This window comes from Ipomoea nil, unplaced genomic scaffold, assembly GCF_001879475.1.
Source record: "Ipomoea nil cultivar Tokyo-kokei standard unplaced genomic scaffold, Asagao_1.1 scaffold2653, whole genome shotgun sequence".
Taxonomy (NCBI): Eukaryota; Viridiplantae; Streptophyta; class Magnoliopsida; order Solanales; family Convolvulaceae; genus Ipomoea; species Ipomoea nil.
Genome location: NW_017619081.1, coordinates 3,160,169 through 3,185,000, shown reverse-complemented (window position 1 = coordinate 3,185,000; position 24,832 = coordinate 3,160,169). Strand labels below are relative to the sequence as shown.

Genomic DNA, 24,832 nt, shown 5'->3' with positions numbered 1-24,832 from the left:
CGTCCTTGTCTATATCCATACCAAATTGCAACACCGTAGGTATCTCACGCTTTTATTTTGCTCATCTAAGGTGTTCGATAAATTGTTACTGAGAAAAATTTTGTCCATTTTTCATTCGAATTGAAATGGGAATCTATTTAGGATTATGGTTATTAGCCCCTAGTTTGTTGTGTTAGTTCTATTATTTGATTATTGATCATAAATGATGCCCTCAAAGAAAAGATCATGGAGGATGGCGAAAGAAGAGCGGTGGAACGACGGTGGCAGCGTTCTTGGCTGGCATGAAAGAAGAGAAAGATGGCATAATGGAGAGGAGGAGATAGCCTAAATTGACAGAAAAGCCCTCCTTTTAGACGGTCAACTAACGGAATTATTGACGGAGGACCAAAATTGTCCATGTCACAATAAGAGTGTCCATAAAATGGCAAAATTTATTATGGAGGATGAAAACTGTCCACGCCCCAATAAGTCTAGGACCAAAAAAGGAATTGACTCTTATATTTATTAAATAAATATAAATATTATATAATGTGCAAAGGGTATTTTTGGTATTTGTGATATAAAAGCTATTCCCAAGGGCATGGGAATAACTAATACCAAGGCCCGCCCTAGGAATAGCTATTTTCCTTGCAAAGGTAATAGCTCATTCCTAGGCATGTTATTCTCATGACAAAATGATCCAACCAAACAATGAAATAAGTCTATTCCAAAGAATGTTATTCCATTCCTGACCTATTCCATTAACCAAACATGACATTAGAGTAACTACAATTGTTGCTTCTTCTCCGTACAAATATTGAAAAGGAAAATGCAATAATAATAATAATAATAATAATAATAATAATAATAATAATAATAATAATAATAATAATAATAATAATAATAATAATAATAATAAGGGAAAAGTGTCAAATAGGCCCATCTACTATTGTGAAGTACTCAATTCTCACCACGAACTAAATTAAGTATCAAATAGGCTCATTTACTAGCTAAATTTGTTCGATTGATTTTTTTTTTTTTTTTGCAGGTTACTAACATGTTGCCTAGCTATTCAATTATATATATATATATATAAGAATTTCAGGCACCGGCGGTCCGCACCTGCATATTTTACAGACAGCCGTGGCTGTCCGGCGACCTCATGTTCTGACCCGTGGCCGCCTGCTAGATCTGGACCTCATGTTTGATAGCCGTGGCTGTCCGGGCTGTGAAATACGCAGCCATCGGCTGCCCAGCGCGCACAGCCGGTGGCTGATTTTTTTTTTAAATATTTTTTTAATAATTGAATAGGCAACCTGCAAAAAAGTCAATTGAACAAATTTAGCTGGTAGATGGGCCTATTTAACAGTTCTACCTAATAATAATAATAAATCATGTTACCATTTACACACCTAGTAGGCGTGAAACACGCACCAGTACCATTACTTTTTTTTTTTTCTTCCTCCAAGTAGAACCCACAAAAAGCTCTTAGGGTCCGTTTGGGAACCGAAAAAAATGACTTCTGGAAGTTTTTTTTTTTTTTTTTGGTGTTCATAGAAAATAAAGTTAAAGTAAAAATATTTATTCCCGTCAATGAAAAAAATGTTCAATTTGACAAAAAATATCTTCCTAAATTGTTTGTGTAAAGACATTATTCGGAATCTTTATTTTCCCATTTTTCTTTTATCTTTCATCTCTCTTTCATATTATAATTATTGCCTCCACCACCACCATTACCACCACATCCACATCCACCTCCACCACCACACCACTACTACCATACCACCACACAACTCCACCACCGTCCACCGCCACCACCCACCACTACTACCTCTACCACAACCACAACTATCACAACACATTACACATCCACCCTCACCAGTTCACCACTACCTCAACCACCTCCCCCCCCCCCCCCCCCCCCCCCTCGCACATACACACACCACCACCTCTACCACAACCACAACCATCACAACACATCCATCTTCACCACTACTTCAACCACCCCCCCCCCTCCCCCATACACACATACCACCACCACCACCACCACCACTGGCTCTTATTATTACTAGTAATTGCACCCGTGCGATACACGGACAAATATAATCGACAATGTTAACCGTAGAAAAAATTAAAATAAAAGAATAGTTTTAGATAATTACTAAATAATAATTAACTTTTATATTGTATTACAGATTACTAAAAACTTCTCTGTACATAACATCTTTAGTCGTACTTACACATGGTACATCATACACATTAGCCCTTAAATAAACTCAATAGAAACCAACATTTCTTTTAATTCTTTTCCTCCTTGATTACAATTGTCTTCGATCTTTTGACATCCTGGATATATGAGAACTGGTCTAAGAGATTGGGAGCTCTACCTATTTGCAGACAAGTACATGCTCTTCTTCATATAGAAAGTTATCTTTTTTCATTTATAAATTCATTAGGCTTGCTTTAGGATAAAGTAAATTAAACTATAGAATTATATATTAACACTTAACAATGCATGAACACATGAACAATGTTTCACCGTATACTACAGAGAATTATAAAAATATGCATACATAACATAAATAATCATGTCTACTATACATTGCTACCTCTATTTGCAGCAATGTGTTTCCTCTTGTAGCACATTACAACCAAGCTTCTCTGTTAATCATAGCATCCTCCAAATCTCTATCCATATTTTATCCTCTAAGAAACATACTTTCACTTAGATCATGCCATGTGTTTTAGGTCATATTCTAATTACTGATACTATAATTTGGTCAATCTATGTCACTTTGTAGTGGTAATTCTAATTATTGAAATTATAATTAGTATTTGCAGTTCTTAAGAAGAAAAAGAAGATAATATTAAACTATGAAGGTATGTATTAAACCCATTCATTTTTATTACTTTGCATTCATACTATTATTTGGTCTTAGTAAACTAACAATTTGTAATTTGCAGGTTTAAATTTTTACCAACCCCCTTAGATATTCACTACCCCTTAACAGGAGATTGGAAGCTCCATATATTCACTACCCCTTAACAGGAGATTGGAAGCTCCATATATTTGCAGACAGGTACACGCTCTTCTTCATATAGAAAGTAATCTTTTTCATTTATAAATTCATTAGGCTTGCTTTAATCAAAGAAGTATAATAGAACGCTTACACAAATAAGATAAAAGTAAATTAAACTATAAAATTATATATCAACACTCAATAATACATGAATACATAAACAATGTTTCACTGTGTATACTACAGAGAATCATAAAAAATATTCATACATAACATAAATAATCCTGTATACAGTATTTTACCTCTATTTGCATCAATGTATTTCCTCTTGCAGCACATTGCAACCAATCAGCTCACACAATCGTTTTCACATCCTCCCAATCTCTATTCATATTTGATCTATCAATGGTTTTCGCAAATCAATTTCCACCTACACCTTTGCAACATTCGGCCTCAACCTTCTCCATGTCGCAACATACCATAGCAACAACTCACAAATCAGCTCCCACAATCACCTCATCATATGTAAAGCAAATAAATGAAATGGCAGATTTGAGAACTGAATCCATACCAGGGCCAATAGCGAGTCAAAGCATGGTCTCCATTCCGCCATCCATCGAGCAAATCTGACTTGGGTTTCCTCCACTACCGCCCTATTCCGCAGCAGTACCCTTCTGCAGTCATCTTCGGATAAACTTAGGAGCCATAACAATTGTACGTTAGTATATTTCTCTATGTATTTGTAATCATTCATATTTCTTCAGTATTTGTATATGTAATGTATGTATGAAAAACCTGCACCTACAATATGGAATTTATAGAACTCCATGAACAACATATATGAATGTATCCTATTTAATGATAAAAACGATGTGTCATTAATAATATCTACATTGATACACAGCAGACGGCGTCGGAATACGAAAGGGTTTAAGCAACTTCCCATAAAACTTCAGCCGTTGATCATTAAGCTATGTTAAACCTTATCAGTGGCTTTAAAGCAATGTGAAAATAATTAAAAACGTATAACTAAATCATCTACGTAAAACGACGCAGTTTTGATTCGGCGGGAAAACAAAAATTTCTGGAAGTTGTTGCTTTAGATTAGATTAGATTAGATAGATTATTATTATTATTATTATTATTATTATTATTATTATTATTATTATTATTATTATTGTTGTTGTTGTTGTTGTTGCTGTTGTTGTTGCTGTTGTTGCTGTTGTTGTTATTGTTGTTGTTGTTGTCGTCTTTACCTAAGACAAATATTAGTTAGTGTTTGTAGTAAAATGTATAATTTGTATATGATAATTTATTGTGTAATGTTACCACTTTTAAAATGGCGTGAAGTTATGGATTTGCCATGACGATTATGGTACCATGGTAGGTTGAACCTTGGGCATATGAAATACTTATGTCTAACAAGTCCTTACCCAATCCATATCAATTACCAAAATAATCCAACAATCTCCCCCCCCCCCCCCCCCCCCCCCCAAAAAAAAAAAAGAGTAAGTACGTAACCAAATAAATAAACAATCAAATCCAAATAAATTTACCAAGTTCAAATATCTCAACAAATTACAAGACACCATAGTAATATGCCAATAATCAAAGGCTCAACTGCTCTGATACCACTTTGTATCAGAGTCTAATCAATTCTAGTTCCTATGCCCAAGGTTCGGACTGCTCTGATACCATCTGTCCCACCACCGGATTTTACTGAAAGTAGGGCTGTTAACGAACCGAACATAAACGAATGGAGGTTGTTTGTGTTCGTTTGTTAAGAATTTTGGAGTGTTCGTGTTCGTGTTCGTGTTCATTTGTTAAGGTTTTTGAAAATTCTGTTCGTGTTCGTTTATTAAGCATTCATTAGTGTTCGTTAACTTTCGCGAACATGTTCACGAACGTGTTCGTTTACGTTAACGAACATGTTAGCGAATGTGTTTGTTAACGTTCGCGAACACGTTCACGAATGTGTTCGTTAACAAGTACGTTCACGAACATGTTGGTTTACGTTCATGAACAAGTTCGTGAACCTTTAATAACCAAACACCTGCACATGTTCATGATCACAATTCGTTCGTGAACAACAAATAATCTACGTTCAAGAAATAATCAACGTTCATGATCACAATATAATCTATGTATATATGTTTGTGAACATGTTCGTGAACATTATTAAACGAACACTAAACGAGCTTGTTCACAAATATTATTAAACAACACAAACGAGCATGTTCACGAACATTATTAAACGAACACAAACGAACTAGTTCACGATCTCTTAGCAAACGAGCATACAACTGTTCAAGCTTTGTTCTTTTATTAACCGAGCTCTAAATTTTGTTTGTTAATGGTTCGTTTACCTTAACAAACGAACGCTTACCGAACACGAACACGAGTAGTTTGTTGAAAGCTCTGTTCACTAACACCCCTAACTGAAAGTAGATGAACTTTCTCACACCCTTAGCTCTTATTTGTCAAAACTAGTATGATACCCGTGCGATGCACGGATCAAAATTTTAGCCTTAATGAACTTATGTTTGTTTACTGTAAGATAATTATTTTTTTTTGTGGATATTACAATTCTTGTAAGATTTCAAATTTGGGATTTAAACATACTACGTAATAAGCATAAGTGTTATAAAATGAGAAATTATTATTTTAAATTACAAATTATTAAAGACCCCTTTGTAAACTACATTAGTTGTTGAATTACAACTATTGTCCATCTTATTACAAATCAAAATCTTGAGACCTTTAAGATTGCCCACTCTAGATGCGGGTACATATAACTGTCCTTGTACAAAAACTGGCTTCTTCAGTAGCAATCCAACATGGGATAACGTTTGTCCCTGACTTTTATTTATAGTCATTGCATATGAAAGCATTAATGAAAATTGTATTATCTTAAACTTGAATAGCAATCTTGGATCTGATGGTGTCATAGCCATTCGAGAAACCAACACCCTAGTACCTACATGATTCCTTGTAGATATTTTTGCTTCTATTACGTGTTCTGCCAACTTGGTGAATATTTTCTGCAAAATATTCAAAAAGTGATGTATAATAAATAAGTAATAAGTATGAAGCAAATGAAACACAAACAGTTGTGAGGAAAATACATGAAGAATATTAGAAACAATCTATCATCAATCGTTATATCCTGCACCACGATGCACATAGCACTGTGTGCCTCGCACCTCCCATAACGACGTCATTTTGAGAGGCGCAGTAGGGAGTTGACGTGATTATGATTTGTTTATACAATTATGTGTATTTGTTTATACAAATATTTGTATTTGTTTATACAATTATATGTATTCTAGTATAAAATTATGTACATTTTTAAACGTGAAATTCTTTTTTTAAAGAAAAATTAACCGATAACACTTGGTAGCTAAATTTCAAAATAAAAATAATCTAAAACGACATCGTTTTGTATCAAGGCGCACAATGAAACGCGCGCCCTGGTGCATACCATAAATTCTCATCTATTATATGTATACTACTACAAACAATAAAACATACACAACATATATATTAAGCATAAAAATCAAATATGTATCAAATAATAATTTGATACAGATATTATAAAATAGGCCCAATTCCATCCCAGTTCAGCAGCGCATTTCCTTTGCATAACCCGACCCAATCAGACTATGTACACGCCTACCACATTGTGTTGCCCCACTCGGCCACTCCACTCACACCTACCTCTTTCATTCTCCGATCTTAGTTCAAGGTTTTCTTCACTATCACAGCTTTGTATTTCTATTCACGATGAAGGCAGTCTCATCTCATCTATTCTTAGCAAGCTTTGAAACATCTTTGTCTGCATTTCTTTGTTATAATGCATACAAAGTCAAGCATAAGCTGTTGGTGAGACTTATTTTCAAATCTTGATTCTGAAGGCTAATGTGAAACAATCACTCTCGTTCTAGATAATACCAACTTTCTATTCTTTTTATATATTTGTATCTGTATTTACAATTTTTAAAGTAGTATATTTCCAGATCAAGTTGGAAAACATGGCGATAGATGAACTTGAAATCCTAGATCTGTATATTAGTGTTTTTTTTTTTAGTGTGAAGAGTTTAAAATGGCGATAGATGGAGATTAAATCCTAGATCTGGATCATGCATGAGGTAGTTGGTTTTTTTAGGTAGTGATCTTACTGATCTAGTCCGTTTTTTCTGACTGCTACAACATGTTTCTCACTTTTGATTTAAGTTTCTACCAATTTATAAAATTAACAAATTCGTATTTTAGATGTCCATTTTTTTTGACTATAACATGTTTCTAACTTTTGATTTAAGTTTCTAACAATTTCTAAAACTAAGAAATTTTTAATTTTTTTTTTTTTTTTTGCATTGCTACTGTTTCGGCTAGAAATTCAGGTTTTCTAAAAAGTATTTTTTTTTTGTATTTTCTGTGATTTGGTGCTAGGTGTATTCTGGTTCTGGGTGCACTCTGCATTGATTGAAGGAATGGGCAGAGTCTTGTCCGAGAAAAGGATATCATAAGGTAGGCTTCAACCGTTACAGAACTGGTAGTATTTCCTTTCTAATGAGAAATGTTCCTGCCCTCCTCATAATGTTTTCTAATTAAACATTAACTATCAATTTTTTTTCTGAACTCGGTCCAAGGAGTATTCTGTTTCTGGGGTGTAATCTGTGTCCACTATTCTTGGTTCATACACAGTAATTGGAACTCATGGGATACTTACAGGTAAGGTAGTCAAATGCCTAAACTATTTCAGAATACACATGATATGCATACCCACATTTTTTATACACACTTCAGAATAGGTATTTGCTCTTAGCACTTACCAAAACTTTTTAATTAAAATATTGATCATATGAACTATTGACTTCATATAAAAAAAAGAAAAAAAAAAACTGGAACATACTATGTTAATTAAAAAGTTATACAAAATGTGATCAATGGACTTAATCTAAAGAAAAAAACTGTTACATACCACTTGGTTCTTGAAAACCTTTTCACAGGAAGATAAGAAAAGTCTACAACTTATTCACTGGTAGATATTACTCTGTTACATAGCTTGCTTCTTGAAAAAGCTCATTTTATACAATTTTCTATGAGTTCCTCATAAAGACATACTAACAATTTAAAAAATTAAAACATACAAAAAATAATAGCAAGATGAACCAACCTTTATTGTCAAAATGTTGTTTCCTTTTTCTTCCAATAACGGTTGAAGTAGTGATCTTCTTCATATTACTTGTACGTAGACAGTGTGGTTTAAAAAAAGGGTTCTAACATTTTATTTTTTTGTGCAGGATTTGTCTCTCCAATTCTCTGATGGAGGAAGTTTCGTGAGAAGAGCTACTTAAACTAAATCTTGTGCTTCAGTGTAAATGTGGGGTGGGGGTTTCTCAATGAAACATCTAGTATTTATAGATGATAAATTGTACAACAAAAAACTAATTCAAAAATCTTGGGCAGTCCAATGGATGGCCGTGCATTGGAAATTGGTATACACAGTGTAATCCATTGAGTGGCTCGAGGTTGTATAGTGAAAAGGAAGTATCTCTGATCAAAACAGTGTAATACATGTTGTAACCAAATGTCGCCGTATCATTTGGGCGGGAGTTTTTCAACAAAAAGATTTAGCTTTATTATAGTTAGGATAAACAAGGTACACTATATACTATCACACAACATCATTATTACAAGATTGATTATTCCTTCATGTACAACAAATACAAGAGGGCTCATGAATGTAAGGATAGATGGATGGTGCTACATGATTGCGACAACACTTTCGATATCTTAGTTTTCAATGTTTATTCACATGAAAGGTTGCAACTTCCAAAACTGGAATCGATCACGCATTTTGCTTACCTTTCATCTAGTCCATATGATCATTTTCCTTATTTTGTATTAACTAAAAAGCAAAACGGCCTACAATTATATTTTTCAATTTTTGCAAGATCGATGAACAAGCATTTGTGAAGCAAAGGTTATGTCGTGATACTCTAATACAATCATTTACAAGTTTTGGGGAAAATTTGTATGGGTTGAAGAAATATTCCACCACTTTATACATGTAGAATTCAAGGATCAAAGTGTAGAATTCCAAAAAGTGATCGGTGGTGATTTATTTGATGGGTCATCTTCAAAACCAACATGGAATGGTCAGTATGTTATTGGTTATATTATAGAAAGTTGTGGTGAAATCCTATTAGTTACCAAAATTTACTTTGTAAAAAGGCATTACAAAGTAGAAAATATACGATTCTTTAGAGCAGATTTGTGCGCAAGAAAATGGGTGGAGATGGTAAGTATAGGAGAGCGCATCATTTTCTTAGGATTTGTTGAAGACATATTTTGCATTAATAGCAATAATGCAAATGTGAGAAATAACTGCATATACTTCATTGAAGAAAATGCCAAAAATATCATGGATATTATGATTTTGTAAGCTGTTATATTTTAATTCATATATTGAATGTAAAATAAATTTATATTATTGGTTTGTATTTTATGAGGACAAGGTGAAATATATTCTAGAGTTTAAATTGATCAAAAAAAGTAATCCTAAACAAAAACTTTAGGTTTATAATTACTTTTAAGTGATCCAAAATTTCAATATTGTGGCAATCAAGATAAGCAGTGGTCCAAAATTCCAACATTACAACATTGTGGCAAACACCACCAATTTGCATTTTCCCTGGCTAGCTAGCTATAACATACTACATGTTGGTCACCCTTTGATAACAAATTAAAAGGCAAAATTATTCATGTTTTCAACATATCCAGTGCAACTTAATATTGAATTCTTATATCGAAATGTGGTTAAGTTGAAAACCTAAGTTGGAACTTAATAGGTCAGTGAAGCATAAAATGTTTGACACAAGACAAGAAAAAGATAAATAAACAGTATAAAATTTACAAATGTCTTACTTGAATGCAGGCTTCAATGTAGTCATTTCATATTTACAGCATCCTGCACAAAAAGATATTACTGATATCAGTGCATAAAAATAGTAGTATGTATGTGTATGCCAAATTAAACTCATCTCGATCTCAAACATTAACCTACAACGTAACTCTTGCATTATATATGTAAATATTTTATGTCTGACATCTAATTCAGATACCTATCGGCAAGAAGCTCAAGGCCCATATAACTGGCCGGGAGTTCTAACAATCTACAATAATAACTGCAGCAGGAAAGCAATGGAAGAAATACAAAAACAACATACCGATTTTAAGAGCATATATAGTCAATATAGCCAGCCAACCAGCCAATGTAATTGTACTTACAGAGGAATTGAAGCAAGTTCATCAGAACAGAACTCCTCAACATCTTGGCAATTCCAAAATCAACTGTAAAATGATTGTACAACCCACGCCACCTACATAGCTTCTATAAACACTACGTTTATGATTGAAGTTAGAAACAAGTAACTCTAATCGTAACAGATTTGCAACATATATGAGAAGTAAAAGCAGTGAGTAGTAACAATTTCACCTCTGATCTTCAGGGATGTGGATACCCATTGCCTTTTTTTATTGCTTCTACCCTCCAAGATACTAGAAACATTTTGATTGTTTTCTGTAATGGCCCAGAGGTCAGACGAAGGAGACTAGTTGCTGCAGAACGTCGTCGCATGACTCGCGATTAGGAGAAGGCAGTTACATAACTCCAAAACGCAGCGTTAGAAGCAGTTAAAACCAACTCGTCTAGCGACGTCGTTTAGGCTATTGTGGCAGTTAGTTGTTATGGCTTGTATTAAAACAGAGATTTGCAATGTAATAGTTTACGCGAAGATTTATGACATTGATTGAATCTCTCTTCTTTCCTACAATTCTCTCTTCTCTTCTTCACCCTTCTCAATCTAAACCCTAGGATTGTTACATCTGGTATCAAAGCCCTCGATGGAGGCGCGTATGAACCAGTTGGAGCTCGTAGTGGCTGATCTCAGTAGCCAAATGGAACACCAGAAACGATCATCGATAGAGCTCGTGGAAAAACTGATCACTCAGATGAAAATCAGAATGAGTGATTGGAAGAATGAAATCGTGGAAACCATTCGCCTAAACCGACCCCAACCTCCATTGATGGATGTTCCCGGGGGTTCATCGGTGAATGGAGCAAGGCAGGAACCCCCGGCCAGCCACCAACCGGGTCACTATCTAGCTCAAAACTTCCAGTCGATGAGGGTAGGGAAGGAGCCGGTGAGGCTAGAAGGAAGATCAATTGGCCATTCAGAGTTCGGTAGCGAGGTGGATCCGGAAGAGGCTGAGGCAGAATGGAGATAAAGGAGGATTCCAATACCGGCAATCTAGAGGCCGATTGAAAATTCTCCACTAGTGCGATATCAGTATGAATTCCCCCCTCCGATTATACTCAACCAAGATTATGGGTTAGTCGTTGTGAGAGATTTTTACAACTATCTCATATACCTAGAATTGAAGTGATGTATGTTAATTTGACTGGAAAAGTGGACTTGTGGTTTGAGAGTTACTTGACTGGGTTAGAAGCACCATTTCAGTGGGCATCCTTTGCAGAGTTACTTGACTAGGTTGTTTGGTCATAATATCATGGATAAAGTGATCCTTAAACTACATCCTTGGCTTACTTCCAATCGAAGTTAAATGCAAACCCTAGGCTCCCAAAGGCTCACTCATCAATTGTTTTTTTTTTTTTTTTTTTTTTTGAAATAGTACTACATTTTAAAAATTATTTGGTAACATATTATTGAACTGTGTGAATTTATATCATCTTTGTGGTTTATTTTGGTGACATATTATTAAAGTTAAATGCAAACTCTAGGCTCCCAAAGGCTCAAACTTGTATCAGAGCCTAATCAATTCTATTTTCTATGCCCAAGGTTTGAATTGCTCTGATACCATATGTCCCACTCGATTTTATTGAAAATAGAGGAACTTTTTCAATAACATGTTTTTTTAAGATTTATTCTAGAGTCATACCTCTAATAGTGAATTTACTAGCTCAAATATACCAAATCCATGAATAGTACTAATGAATTGCTTTTATACAGCCACTGATCATTACTGAGTAACATATCACGCATCAACTGTTTTTTTTTTTAAGTAGTATTGCATTTTAAAAAATTATTTGGTAACATATTATTGAACTATGTAAATTTATATCATCTTTGTGGTTTATTTTGGTGAATATGTAAATAAACTTGACGTTTATATATGTTCTGTCCTACTGGTTTTTACTGAAAGTAAAGGTAAAATGTTATTTTAAGATTTATTCTAAAGTTCATACCTAAATGGTGTTGTTGTATTTTGAATTGAATTCCAATCCAGCAATGCCTGGAGAAAAAATAAGAGTAAGGGAAAAGGAATAATAAAGTCAATCCACATGCCAACAATGACTCCAATGCACAGGCCAACAGTGACTCTAATGCACAGGCCAAAGAGCTCAAAACTAAGGCCGACAAGAAAAAAATGAAGAAGGGAACACACAGTGCATTTGGTGCAAGAGAAAATTGTTGGTGCAAGAGAAAATTGTTAGTGCAAGAGTAAATTCAAGAGCATATCGAAGCTGGTCAATCATTCTGGCAAGTGTAAAAAATTTAAGGTTGTACGGCCAAAATGAGAGACAGTGAGTCTATATGAGTCCAAGTCTCAGTTCATCATAGGGCTAGCTACAAATGAGCAGAGTCAAAGCTTAGCTCGAGTTAGGCTGGTATTTCATTATTTTCATTTTTTGTGTTGGTATACTTGTTTTCCTTCTGTCGGTATTTCTTACACACAAATGTCACATATAAAATGCATTTGGCATTGTGCAAAAATTTCAACACAAGAAATATACAATTCAAATATGAATACTTGCCAAAGTTACTCAATTATTGTAGTCAGAGACTGATTGCATTTTGAATATATAATTAAGACTTATTAAGCCACAAACCTTTTCCTGAAGTACTTAAAAATGCATTCAACATGATGAGAACTTGTATATTGTTAATTAACCAAAGTGATCAAAATACAACAAAATATAAATATAAAGAAGAGTTACAGTACAACAAAACTAATAGAGTCCTAATACTCTCACTCAAGCTTATGGTAGCTTAGCAACATGAAGCTTGTCACAAAGAAATGAAAAACTAGATACGACTAGAGGCTTTGTAAAAATATCTGCCACTTGATCTTTAGTAGAGATAAAATTAACTTGAATGTCACTTGGATTAGCACACATGAAATAATGGAGCCATCATCATTCAGCTTAGTGCGAAAGACCCACTTACACCCAATGACATTCATCTTGGGGCGACAAGGAACCAGACGCCAGGTTTGATTATGCAAAAGTGTATTAAATTCGATATCCATCGAAGCACAACATTCAAGAAACCGAACAACCTGTGTATAACATGTGGGCTCAAAGGGACAAACCTCAGCCAGCAAAGCCGCAGGGACAACACCAGTCGGGGCCATACTCCTAGTCACCATGGCATGTGTCCGAGTCACAGGGCGTATGACGGTAACAGATCGAGACTTCAGCTCGATAGTAGAAGAAGCAGGTTTTGTCACTACAGACTCCACCGACGGACACTGAAGTGAGGAAACCGCCCAAGGCAACAGTCTAGAAGACAAAGATGACTGCACAACATATTTAGTAGCAAAAGCAAAAATTGTCTCATCAAATCTGACATGCCTGCAGACAAATATTTTGTTAGTGCGGAGGTCCATACACTGATACCCCCGAAACGACTCAGGATAATCAAGGAAGATACAAGGAGAGGAACGAAGATCCAACTTATGACAATTGTAAGGACGCAGATGAGGATAACACAGGCAACCAAAGACCCGGGGAAAGAATAGAAGGGATGAGACAGATGTAACATGCAGTGAGGACTACAATTCCCTAAGGTAGGAGTAAGCAATTTATTTATTAAATAGACAGCAGACTCAAAGGCAAAATCCCAGAAACGAGATGGAACAGAATCATGGGTCATGAGAGTAAGCCCGGTCTCAACAACATGCATGTGCTTACGCTCCACACGACCATTTTGCTCATGGGTGTAAACACAAGGTTGTCTATGATTTAACCCAATTGTAGAAAATGAGAATGTAATTTTTTTGTATTCAGCACCAAGATTATACTAGATAGATTTTATTTTGCAAGAAAAAAAACGTTAAACCATGACACGAAAATGCTCAAAAATTTCATACAAATCCAATTCCAAGCGCATTGGATAAAACCATATATAACGAGTGTAATGATCCACAAAAAAACAAAGTATTTATAACCACCAAAAGACATAAGAGGCGCTAGACCCCAAATATCAGTGTACACTAAGTGAAGAGCATGCAAACTAGACGATTCAACACGTGGCAAAGGAAAGCACACATATTTCCCTAATTGACACACAGACACACAGTACATAAAGAGGAACAATCATTATTATAACTAGACTCACTAACCTAACAAGACTAGACTCACTAACCTAACAGGACTTCAAGATATGACTCTGGACACGCTGATGAGGATGCCCAAGACGACTATGCCAGATAGAGGTAGATGCACGTGCAAAAAGAAAAGCAAACGGGGATGAGCAAGACTCTAGAACTACTGCGCTGAAACAAAACCATTTTGGTGGCAATATCCTTCACAACAAAAAAAAACCAGGATGAAACTAAAAAAACACATGATTCTCATAAGCAAAACGCTGAACAGACAGAAGAGGCGCAAACGAACCAGGAACATGCTAAATATTTGACATACGAAAAGAACCAACATGATAAATAGGTAAGCCCGTACCATCACCGACACGTAGAGTGTCATTACCATTGTACTCCTAAAACACAGACATAGCTCTAATGTCTAGAGTGGCATGATGAGTTGCACCCGTATCCGGGTACCAAGTCTGAGAAGTGAGAGGAACACCAGACCCATATCCATCCTGAACCGTCAAATGAGCTGATGGGCTAGAACCTCCCGAATAACGTTGACTATAAGGAATGGTATAGCATTCTATCGATCCTATTTGTATTCGCTTCAGCATATGATTAAATGAATCAACTTATTTTTTTTTAAAAAAAAATTGATATCAAAAAAAGAAAAAAAAAAAGCGACATCACATTATTTTTAAAATTGAAAATAATTATGTAATTATTAACATTGTCGGTTAGTTTATACAACTGACGTTAAAATATTTTTTTAAGTTCTAAATTTATTTAATGTTGTAATGACGATTTTACTACAATCGACGTGATATGTCTTATGTTATATGTTATTTTTTTAGTGGTACAATGATCCTATCAAGATATTATTAATGCTAACGTGTCTGAAGAAATTGACAATACTAACTTAAATCAAATACTGTAAAAATATTAGCTAATTATTACAATCATTTTTTGTCAATAGTAATCAATAAAATTACAGTCGTATTCTTTTAACATCATTGTAAAATTAAAATTTATGTTGTATTCAAAAAAAAATTAAGAGTAAAAGACATTTTTTGTCCTAGACTTATAGTGGCATGGACAATTTTAGTCCTCCATAAAAAAAATCAGACAATTTGTGGACACTCTTATCGTGACGAGGACAATATTGGTCATCCGTCACTCTTCCCGTTAGATGCCCCGTTTTAGAGAGGGTATTTGCGTCTTTTCATCATACCTCCCTCCTTCTTGCCCCCGTATGATTCTTCCTCTCTAGTTGGGGCAACTCTACAGAGCTTCTCCAGAGTTTCTGCACTTAATCCTTGTCCCTCATTGAGTGCATCCATAATCTCTCTCCGGGGAACTCCAAGAGACTTGAGCACAATTTCTATGTTCTGTGATTTCCTTGTGTCAAGAATGAAGATATGACGGGTTGGCCCTACTGCTACTATGTCCCCTTTTTTATCTGGGGAACTTCTGTCTCTTTGAGGTGATTTCCGGTTCACAGCAACCTATCCAAATAGGGCTTCCATAAGATCTCCATCAAACCTGAATTGCAAATCAAAAAGGGTAAGAATCCATTCATATATTTCATTAATTCACTATGGGAGGAAAATGAAGAGAGATTGAAGAATTAGAATTCTTACTTAAAGGAACCGCCCACGATTTTCTTCCAAACCATAGAATGATCAGCATTAACATTCACTTTATCCTAATACAGAGGCTTTAATTTCACCTGTTTCTTTCCATTTCCTGAAGTGCCTTGTTCTGATGAGGGTTTATCACATGGGATTCCTTTAAGTGGTAGCGGCGAAGGCGGCTTTTGACTTTTAAACGACGCTGCCAAGCCACCAGGACTAGGCGGTGAAGGCGGCGGCGCACTCTTCTTTTCAACCGCCAGGAGCGGAGGCGGCGGCGGAGGAGGCGGAGCACTCTTCTTTTCAATCGCCAGAAGCGGTGGCGGCGAAGGAGGTAGAGCACTCTTCTATCCAAGCAGGATCCTGAGAGGTTGAAGACTTGCCTCTAAGTAGAGGAATTTCATGAATTAGCGTTCCACTACCTTTCCTCTTGCTACTCTCCCTCCTAACCATCCTTTTCTCTTCCACTTTCTCGCCATTGTTGAAAACCTGTCGTTTGAAGCTCTCTTTCGCGTCTCTACTCTCCAGTTTCCTCCAGTAAAGCACATCCAGCCCTTCCTCATCAACTTACCCCCTTCACCTTCCCTCCAAACCTCGAAAACTCGTCTCGAAGAACCTACATCCCTGCTATTAGGGTAAGGATTAGTTGCGGCAGTTGCACCGCGTCCCTTCCTCCTACTCCACGAATACCTAACGAAAACGATGAAGAAAATCCCCGATAGAACTAATACCCCTGCCGCGGTAGCTCCGATCGCAGTTCCGACCGCCTTCTTCGTCGACGATGGCCGTGGAGAAGTAATTGCAACTGAGAACGACATTGAAAAGGTTGCAAGAAGGAGGTATTATGAAAAGACATAAATACACTCCCTCAAACGGGGCATCTAACGAGAAGAGTGACGGAGGATCAAAATTTTCCTCGTCACAATAAAAGTGTCCACAAATTGTCTGATTTTTTTATGGAGGATTTTTTATGGAGGATTAAAATTGTTTGTGCCCTAAAGTCTAGGACCAAAAATGTCTTTTACTCAAAATTTAAATTTGCATTGGGCTTTGAGCTACGTGCCCGGCTAGTATTAACTAAGGCCCGGTCCAATTCGAAGTATGCAAAGACAATGCGATGGACAAGTAAGCATAGTCTTCGCCGGAAGAAGAATGGAGTGCGCCGGAAAGGGGAGTCGAACCCCATGCTCCGGCCAGGCCACCAGACGCTGTGGCCGCTGCCGCGCCGTTGCCTACTGCTCAATCTCTCACCAAGTATTTCTATATATTCATATGCTTTTTTTTAAAGCATTTAATTTTACAGATATGTAAAGCTCCAATGGCCTTGCTTTACAGCGCATGGCTAATTGGCTATTATCTGAAATTTTAATTATTTATATACCGCGTTAAGGTTTCACATTGGAGTGTTCATAAGAAAGAGTGCGAAAGGTTAGAACAGCAAATGAATCGCGCTGATGTTCTTAGTGATTTCCCCTTCACCTTTACTGAAGAAGCTACTGTTAAGGTAAGAAGTGGAATTTTTGAGTTTGAATATCATCTTTAGTTTATCCATCTATTGGGTCAGGACTATTTAGATGAAAAAAGCAGAACTTTGGCAGGTATGTGAGCAAAGCCAGTCGAGGTGTTCATTCTTGGTAACACAGGGAGTTCATTGTGTGGGAATGTGGACATGGGAGTGTGGATGTGGAGCATCAGTTGCTTCATTGGATGTATCAAGGTTTTCCTTTGAGATTAATTTTAATCATGAGAAATGCTTGTGAAGAAGTATGATCCCCTTGTTGAGATGATGTGGTGTTCGCTGTAATGCCAAAAAGAAGCATAGCTGAGGTTTTGTGATGATTGATGAACTTGGTTCTAACACAATCATTGTAACTTATCCTTGAAGTTTGTTTTGTGCTTAGGTACATTGAGGGATGGAATCTCTCGAACACATTATGCCCTTGTCGAGGTATTCTCCTTTTCTCAGAAGTAATTATAGACTATTATTGTGATTGGTGCTTCTGCAAGTTGATGTGGATGGGCATAAATATGTAGGGCCGTCCTTACCAATACCAAAGCGTATAAGTAATTGGAAGGAATACTACGAATGGAGGTGCATCCCACTAAATTCTCCTGTTGCATTACTTCTTCACTGGGTATGTTGTGTGTTTATGTGGGTGATTGGCTGGGTGAACGAGGAACTTTAGTCTCTTTCCATGCCATGTACATTTGTTAAGAAATTTCATTTCAATTGTCTTACCCCATTTGGTAAATCCTACTAAAGCATTTATGGTTTGTGGAAACTTTTTCACTGCAATTGAAAATGCACATTTTATTTTATGCAATTGTATACTCTGAACACGTATTTTTGTCCCCTCTTTTTCAGCCACTAACCATATATTGGGGCATTCAGCTTGCAATTATGAGAAGCCTGATTTCTGAAATTGCTAGTGAAATTCACATACATTATATAGGTATCTCTTCTTGAGCTATACACACATAAGACTTTGTATATTTACTTATGTACCTTACTCTCTTGTTCACTTTCGGTTATAAATGTATATGAAAGTGCCAATTCATTTTCCTTAATCCCTTGCTCATGAGTTTAACCATGCTATTATGCCACTAAGTTGGGGTTCTGCTTCTTGATCTAATGTATATAGGACCAGAAAAAGAGCTTTATCAGCTCGCAGTCTTTGGAGAATTGTGTGCACTTTTCCCTGGAGTGAGGATGCATATATATTTTGTTGGAAATGCTGTTCCACAAGACAGGTAAGTCAAAGTGTCACCTTGTAGGGGTAACTAATTTCATCAGCTAAGAGCTACATCTGGAGCTCAGGTTAGCTTTATATGTTTTATCAATCCTGATAAGACTAAATTAGTAATGTTTTGAAGTATTTATTCTCATTAGTTTTCAAGGCCTTTTAGTTGGGATGATGCTGATCTTTTACTCTCTCTAATGAGAATACTTGCTTTGTGTGTTGATTCTTAGGGACGGTGAGGTGATTGCTCTTCATAGTTACTGTCATTGCATTGAGACAGACTGTGAATGCAAATCTTTGAATATCAATGTTGACTCCTGCTCATCCATGGATAAATCTTGTCCAGTCATGTTGCATCTTTGTGCAGGTTATTATCATGATCGTTACAAAGATCTATCAAAGGTTGCCCCAATATGGTTTCCATCCTGATTTCTCTGTTATAAACAGTTCACTGTTATCTCACATTCTCACAAATTTTGCGATTTGTTTTTCTGTCAGGATTCTTCTCCAAACTTAATAATTGCCCCAAATGCTGGTATTGCTGCTTATAGGAGCTGGTTACCAACAATTGTAAGTCTTCAAATCCTTGTCAAATCTCTATTCACACATATTTTAATGTGAGTCCTGCTGTGTGACTTGTAGGTCTCTATTTCATTAGAATTTTGGTTACCTTTTGAAAGTTTATCGTCTTCTCAGGAGCTGATAATGGAGATGAAAGTTCCGGCACTTTTCTCAGATTATTGTGAAGAAGCTGCTCATCTCGCAACTCATTGCATTAGCTCAATTAGTAGCTCCCCTCCAAGCATTCCTGTCAGTGCTGTTCTTTGTTCTAATTGATGAGCAATTCTACATTTCCACCTCTCACTTCGTTTTCCTTTTTCTCCTTGTCTTTTTCCTGCTACCCAGATTCAGTTAAATCCCTTCAGGCAACCTCTTGCAGTTGAAGACAGCGCTCTGTTTCTTCCTTGCTACTCCAATTGCTTTCTTTTTGGTATGTGAAAAGGATCCTTTTGTTACTTGGTCCATCACCAATTGAGTTGGCATATTGCACTTTGCACCTGCTATATTAGGCAGAGAAAACATTGAATACAGTAAACTTATGTTGCGTTATTGGAGCAAATATCTAATTTTGTTTATTAGGAATTAGGAAGCACAGAAAAATGTCAACTTCTTTATACGCAGATGTCTCGTGTGTAGATAGTCTTGTTTGTTTGACAGACCATTTCTTGTTGATGTACGGTTTGGGATTTCATTAATCTATATGTAAGTTTTGCTCAAGCTTTTTGACCTTTTTCTTAAGCCTTGTTTCGTTTACTTACTTTTCTCTGTCTCTATTCTAAATTTGAGGCTTTTTTGTTACGACTTTAAACAATGCAATTGTAAAGTCAGAAGTTTTCTCTGTCTCTATTCTAAATTTGAGGCTTTTTTGTTACGACTTTAAACAATGCAATTGTAAAGTCAGAAGTTTGATGTGTCAGTAGGCAGTATTTTGATATAACCATGATCATGGGGCACTTTATTATTATTATTATTATTATTATTATTATTATTATAGTGGTAGAAGTAGTAGTAGTGGGATGACCACTTCCTTAGGTAGTTAGAGTAGTTTAAGGTAGTGGGGTAGTTGGAGTAGTGGGTAGTTTTATTATGTGTATAAATAGGTATCTATGTATTTGAAGAAGGGAGATCTGGGAAATTTGTATTTTGGGCTTCCTATTGAAGGGAAGATTGGGGGAGAAGAAGCACTCCACAAAAACGCTTCATTTGGGGGAGAAGAAGCACTCCACAAAAACGCTTCATTTGGGGAGAAGAAGCACTCCAGAAAAGCTTCGTTTTGTATTCCTAAGTTTCTATGCCTTTGACGCGATCCTAGCCTATAACATTTGGTATCAGAGCCAGTCGTCATGGGGCACTTTATTCCTAAGTTTCTAAGCCTGTGTCGTGATCCTAGATATCTTGGCCTATAACATTTGGAGTCCAAAAAAAGTTTCATTTGGGGAGAAGAAGCACTCCAAAAAACCGCTCCATTTGGGGAGAAGAAACACTCTAAAAAAACGCTTCATTTGGGGAGAAGAAGCACTCCAGAAAAGCTTCGTTTTTATTCCTAAGTTTCTAAGCCTGTGACGTGATCTTAGATATCCTGGCCTATAACATTTGGTATCAGAGCCAGTCGTCATGGGGCACTTTATTCCTAAGTTTCTAAGCCTGTGTCGTGATCCTAGATATCTTGGCCTATAACATTTGGAGTCCAAAAAAAGTTTCATTTGGGGAGAAGAAGCACTCCAAAAAACCGCTCCATTTGGGGAGAAGAAACACTCTAAAAAAACGCTTCATTTGGGGAGAAGAAGCACTCCAGAAAAGCTTCGTTTTTATTCCTAAGTTTCTAAGCCTGTGACGTGATCTTAGATATCCTGGCCTATAACATTTGGTATCAGAGCCAGTCGTCATGGGGCACTTTATTCCTAAGTTTCTAAGCCTGTGTCGTGATCCTAGATATCTTGGCCTATAACATTTGGAGTCCAAAAAAAGTTTCATTTGGGGAGAAGAAGCACTCCAAAAAACCGCTCCATTTGGGGAGAAGAAACACTCTAAAAAAACGCTTCATTTGGGGAGAAGAAGCACTCCAGAAAAGCTTCGTTTTTATTCCTAAGTTTCTAAGCCTGTGACGTGATCTTAGATATCCTGGCCTATAACATATTTGTAGGAAGAGACCAATGTTCGAAACTCGGCAGCAGTACTGTGAGGTGCCCAAAGTGGGCAAATCCCTTGTGTGCCATTGAGTTGTGATTTACATTCTCCCAAATATTTTGTCGGGCCTCTGGGGGGGGGCGGGCGGGGGGGGGGGGGGTTGGAGTTGACATGTCAAGGTGGTTGGGATACTAGATGTTGTATGCAACAAAATTATTGTGTACTCCATGATAAAGTTTTCCATTCAATTACTCTAATGAATAGACAACTAGACAAGTAGTGAATTTATCTTTGCTGGTATGTATAAATGCATAATTTCTTCATAGTATTCCCTTTGGAATGTTTTTTTTAGTCTGCATCATTTGTTGTTTAATATAAGATTTAAGCAACCTGGGGGGGGGGGGGGGGGGGGGGGTTGTTTCTACTTTCTTGTGTGTGTAATATTGTAAAGGTGCCATTAGGAATGATCAAATCAGTGCACAACATGCATATAAGATCATTGTTTCTTCCATCAATATAACTCTATCAAAGCTCTCCATCCCAAAGCTCAGTAATGCTCTTGTAAGGCCCATACTCTGAAGTGTAATCCATGCCAAGACACCCTCTGGCCTGTGAGATTTCACCAATCTTCTTAGCGTCTTCTTTGCTCAACTCCCAGTCAAATATCTCGAGATTCTGCTTCATCCTCTCCTGGTTATAGCTCTTAACTATAATGCCAATGCCTTGTTCATAACCCCATCTTAAAGCAACCTGCATTTTTCCATTTAGATGAAGCTTCTTCCTACATGGTGTCTAAACAAATCAATGTTTATAAAATTAAACTAAATGTTAATCTCAATCCATGTCCGCTATTTGCATTTTATTAACGACTCTCCCCAGAGGCAGAGTGGAGGAGGTAAATTGTAGAATGTGCCTCAACTGTATACTTGTTTCCCTGTACCCTTTTCCTATCAGTGAAACAAAGCTACGGAATATTAACTTTCTTTAGATTGGTTAACTAGATGAGATGTGCCCCCAGTGTTATTTGCATTATATTTATCATTTTAGCTATGTGTAACTTTGACTCTGTCTTCATCCTTGTCTAGCATGTCTTTTTTTTTTTGGATGACAAGGGAAACCCCACAACCCTTTCGAGTGTGAGTAAACTCTGTCTTGTGACCCTAACTGATAAAGGACCACAAGGAAGTAAACCAGCCTAAGTTATCCCTAGCTGACCGGCTCAAACCAATGTCACCCCTTAGCATGTCTTTATTGAGGTCTACCAAAGTGAAAAACCATAATAAACTGCCTAATGAGTAAAGGGAAAGGAGATTTACCTGAGCAACAGATTTCCCTTTGGCCTTAGCTATTTCCTTTAGCACACCAGACTCCATAACTCTGTTGGTGCCATAAAAAGTTCCTACAGAGCCCAGAGGACCATAGGCAACTACAAGAATCCCATGATCCTTACAGAAATCTCTCAGCTTCTTCTGCTGCCAACATGGATTCACTTCCACCTTTCAAATGTAAACAGGCTTTTATTACACAATTATCTCCCAGAAACGAAGACGTTCATTATATATATATATATATATATATATATATATATATATATATATATATATATATATATATATATATATATATTATATGCTCGATATACTTGTATAATTGAAGGGTGCAGGAGAACTAACTTGGTTGACAGCTGGGGTGATCTTTGCAGTAGACAAGATAGTTTGAAGCTTCTTGCAGGAAAAATTGCTGACTCCAATAGCCTTAGTGAAGCCTTGATTTTGAGTCTCTTCCATGGCTTCCCACACACCCTTGAAATCCATGGCTTCAAAGTCTTCTTTCTTTATTGGGTATTCTGCAATCCCTTTTGAGCTCACTGGCCAGTGTATCAGGTAAAGATCAACATAACCCACACCAAGATTTCTGCACACCAACATTGTTGAACCACAAAAACGTTAATCGAAGCTGTTGGGCGGAGGCCGGTGAAGGATCAAATTGAGCACCAGGGCCACTTGGGGGATTGTTGGCCGGAGACATGAATGGCCAAGTCTAACACTAGGTGGCTAGAGAATTGTTAGACGGGGTAAATTTTTATGTGACCCATAAAAAAAAAACATTTTTAATATACTAAATGTACACTATTGTGTACTGAATGTATATTATACAAAATAATATATTTTCAGTACTCAAATAATGTACTTTTCCTGAATAAAATGTAAAATTTTTAATATACTAAAAGTATATTATTTGTGTACTTACCAAATAATGTACTTTCAGAACTCAGATAATGTATTTTATGTACACAAATAATATACTTTTTGTTTGACACCGCATAGCTGTGTGGACCTTAGTTCATAGAATAATGATTGGTTGAGCGTTGGAGGGTAAGTCCAACACTCTACCTCTAAAAAAAATTATGACAGTATAAAAAATAATTGTGCATTTATTACGAGTTATAACTTGTGAGGTAGTGATAAACACTTGATCCTAAGTGGTATTCCAGTCTCTAAAGGAAAATGTGTTGCGGTATAAGGAAATAAGGTTGGCACGTTGCGTATTTGGCATAGTGATAAACGCTGGATCCTAACACATTGGACTAAAACAAGTGTGGATTAAACAATTTACACAAGAAAGCTATGCTCACTGGAGAGTTTTCTTGATGGCAGGAAGGACGGTTTGGGGGTGGGCATCACTGCACCAGAGCTTGGAGGTGATGAAAAGCTCTTCTCTGGACTGAATTACTCCCTTTTCAATGGCTTCTTTTATGGCTTCACCCAGAGGCCGCTCTGAATTGTACAGAGCCGCCGTGTCAAAATGGCGGTACCCGACCTCTATTGCCTGGAGAACTGCTTTCTTCACGACCTCCGGTCCGACCGGGGGGTCGGCCGCCGTGCCAAACCCCACTACGGGCATTCTCCGGCCGCCTTGGCCGGAGCTCAGGTGGATTTCCGGGATAGCCATTTTTTATAGAGATTGTTGGGATGTGACACTATTCTTGGGATGTGTTATTTATGTATGACAAACGGCTTCTGTTTGTCTTCCGCTAGATCGGCTGCTATTTTGGAAAACGCTGATCTTATTGCTCATATTTTAGGGGGTGCCGTTCAAGTTATCTAATGAATGTGAATTATATTAGTTGGTACAAATTATGATATTATTTTGATAATTTTATATTGGAATAAGAGTATCTACATCAGAGGAGAAATGTGGGAGAATTCACTACTTTTGAGGTCAAAATGTCATGGTGGCAGAGAGAGAATCAAGAGAGAGAAGGGGTGAGGAGCATCTGCAAAGGTTGAGATACTACTCTGCCCAAGAAAAATGAATTAATATAGAGGAGAGAGAACCAATAGAGAAATGACATGTTTATATATATATATATATA

At 36.6% G+C, this 24,832-nt stretch overlaps 2 protein-coding genes, 1 long non-coding RNA gene and 1 pseudogene across 4 annotated transcripts; 1 reads left to right on the top strand and 3 right to left on the bottom strand.

Annotated features, from left to right (window-relative positions):
- Positions 1 to 5,796: 5,796 nt before the first annotated feature.
- On the bottom strand, positions 5,797 to 15,103 carry LOC109154799. Its single transcript, XR_002049793.1, has 3 exons — positions 15,087 to 15,103; positions 12,399 to 12,403; positions 5,797 to 5,908 (listed from the first exon to the last, which is right to left on the bottom strand). It is a non-coding gene; the product is annotated as an uncharacterized LOC109154799 (long non-coding RNA).
- Positions 15,104 to 15,595: 492 nt separating this feature from the next.
- On the bottom strand, positions 15,596 to 16,845 carry LOC109154733 (annotated as a pseudogene).
- A 266-nt stretch (positions 16,846 to 17,111) lies between these two features.
- On the top strand, positions 17,112 to 20,060 carry LOC109154809 (zinc finger MYND domain-containing protein 15). Of its 2 annotated transcripts, XM_019302547.1 has the most exons (12): positions 17,112 to 17,281; positions 17,418 to 17,531; positions 17,626 to 17,744; positions 17,929 to 17,975; positions 18,062 to 18,162; positions 18,393 to 18,480; positions 18,670 to 18,778; positions 18,999 to 19,170; positions 19,267 to 19,338; positions 19,465 to 19,578; positions 19,675 to 19,791; positions 19,892 to 20,060. In XM_019302547.1, exons 1-11 carry the CDS (start codon positions 17,129 to 17,131, stop codon positions 19,765 to 19,767), a joined length of 1,182 nt encoding a protein of 393 aa, XP_019158092.1. In that variant the 5' UTR covers positions 17,112 to 17,128; the 3' UTR covers positions 19,768 to 19,791; positions 19,892 to 20,060. The 2 variants fall into 2 exon arrangements, with proteins under 2 accessions (XP_019158092.1, XP_019158091.1); XM_019302546.1 differs by having other exon boundaries at positions 19,675 to 20,060.
- Positions 20,061 to 21,672: 1,612 nt separating this feature from the next.
- LOC109154810 (non-functional NADPH-dependent codeinone reductase 2-like) lies at positions 21,673 to 24,519 on the bottom strand. The gene is made up of 4 exons (XM_019302548.1): positions 24,092 to 24,519; positions 23,130 to 23,370; positions 22,773 to 22,952; positions 21,673 to 22,206 (listed from the first exon to the last, which is right to left on the bottom strand). Exons 1-4 carry the CDS (start codon positions 24,406 to 24,408, stop codon positions 21,982 to 21,984), a joined length of 963 nt encoding a protein of 320 aa, XP_019158093.1. The 5' UTR covers positions 24,409 to 24,519; the 3' UTR covers positions 21,673 to 21,981.
- Between the last annotated feature and the right edge of the window lie 313 nt (positions 24,520 to 24,832).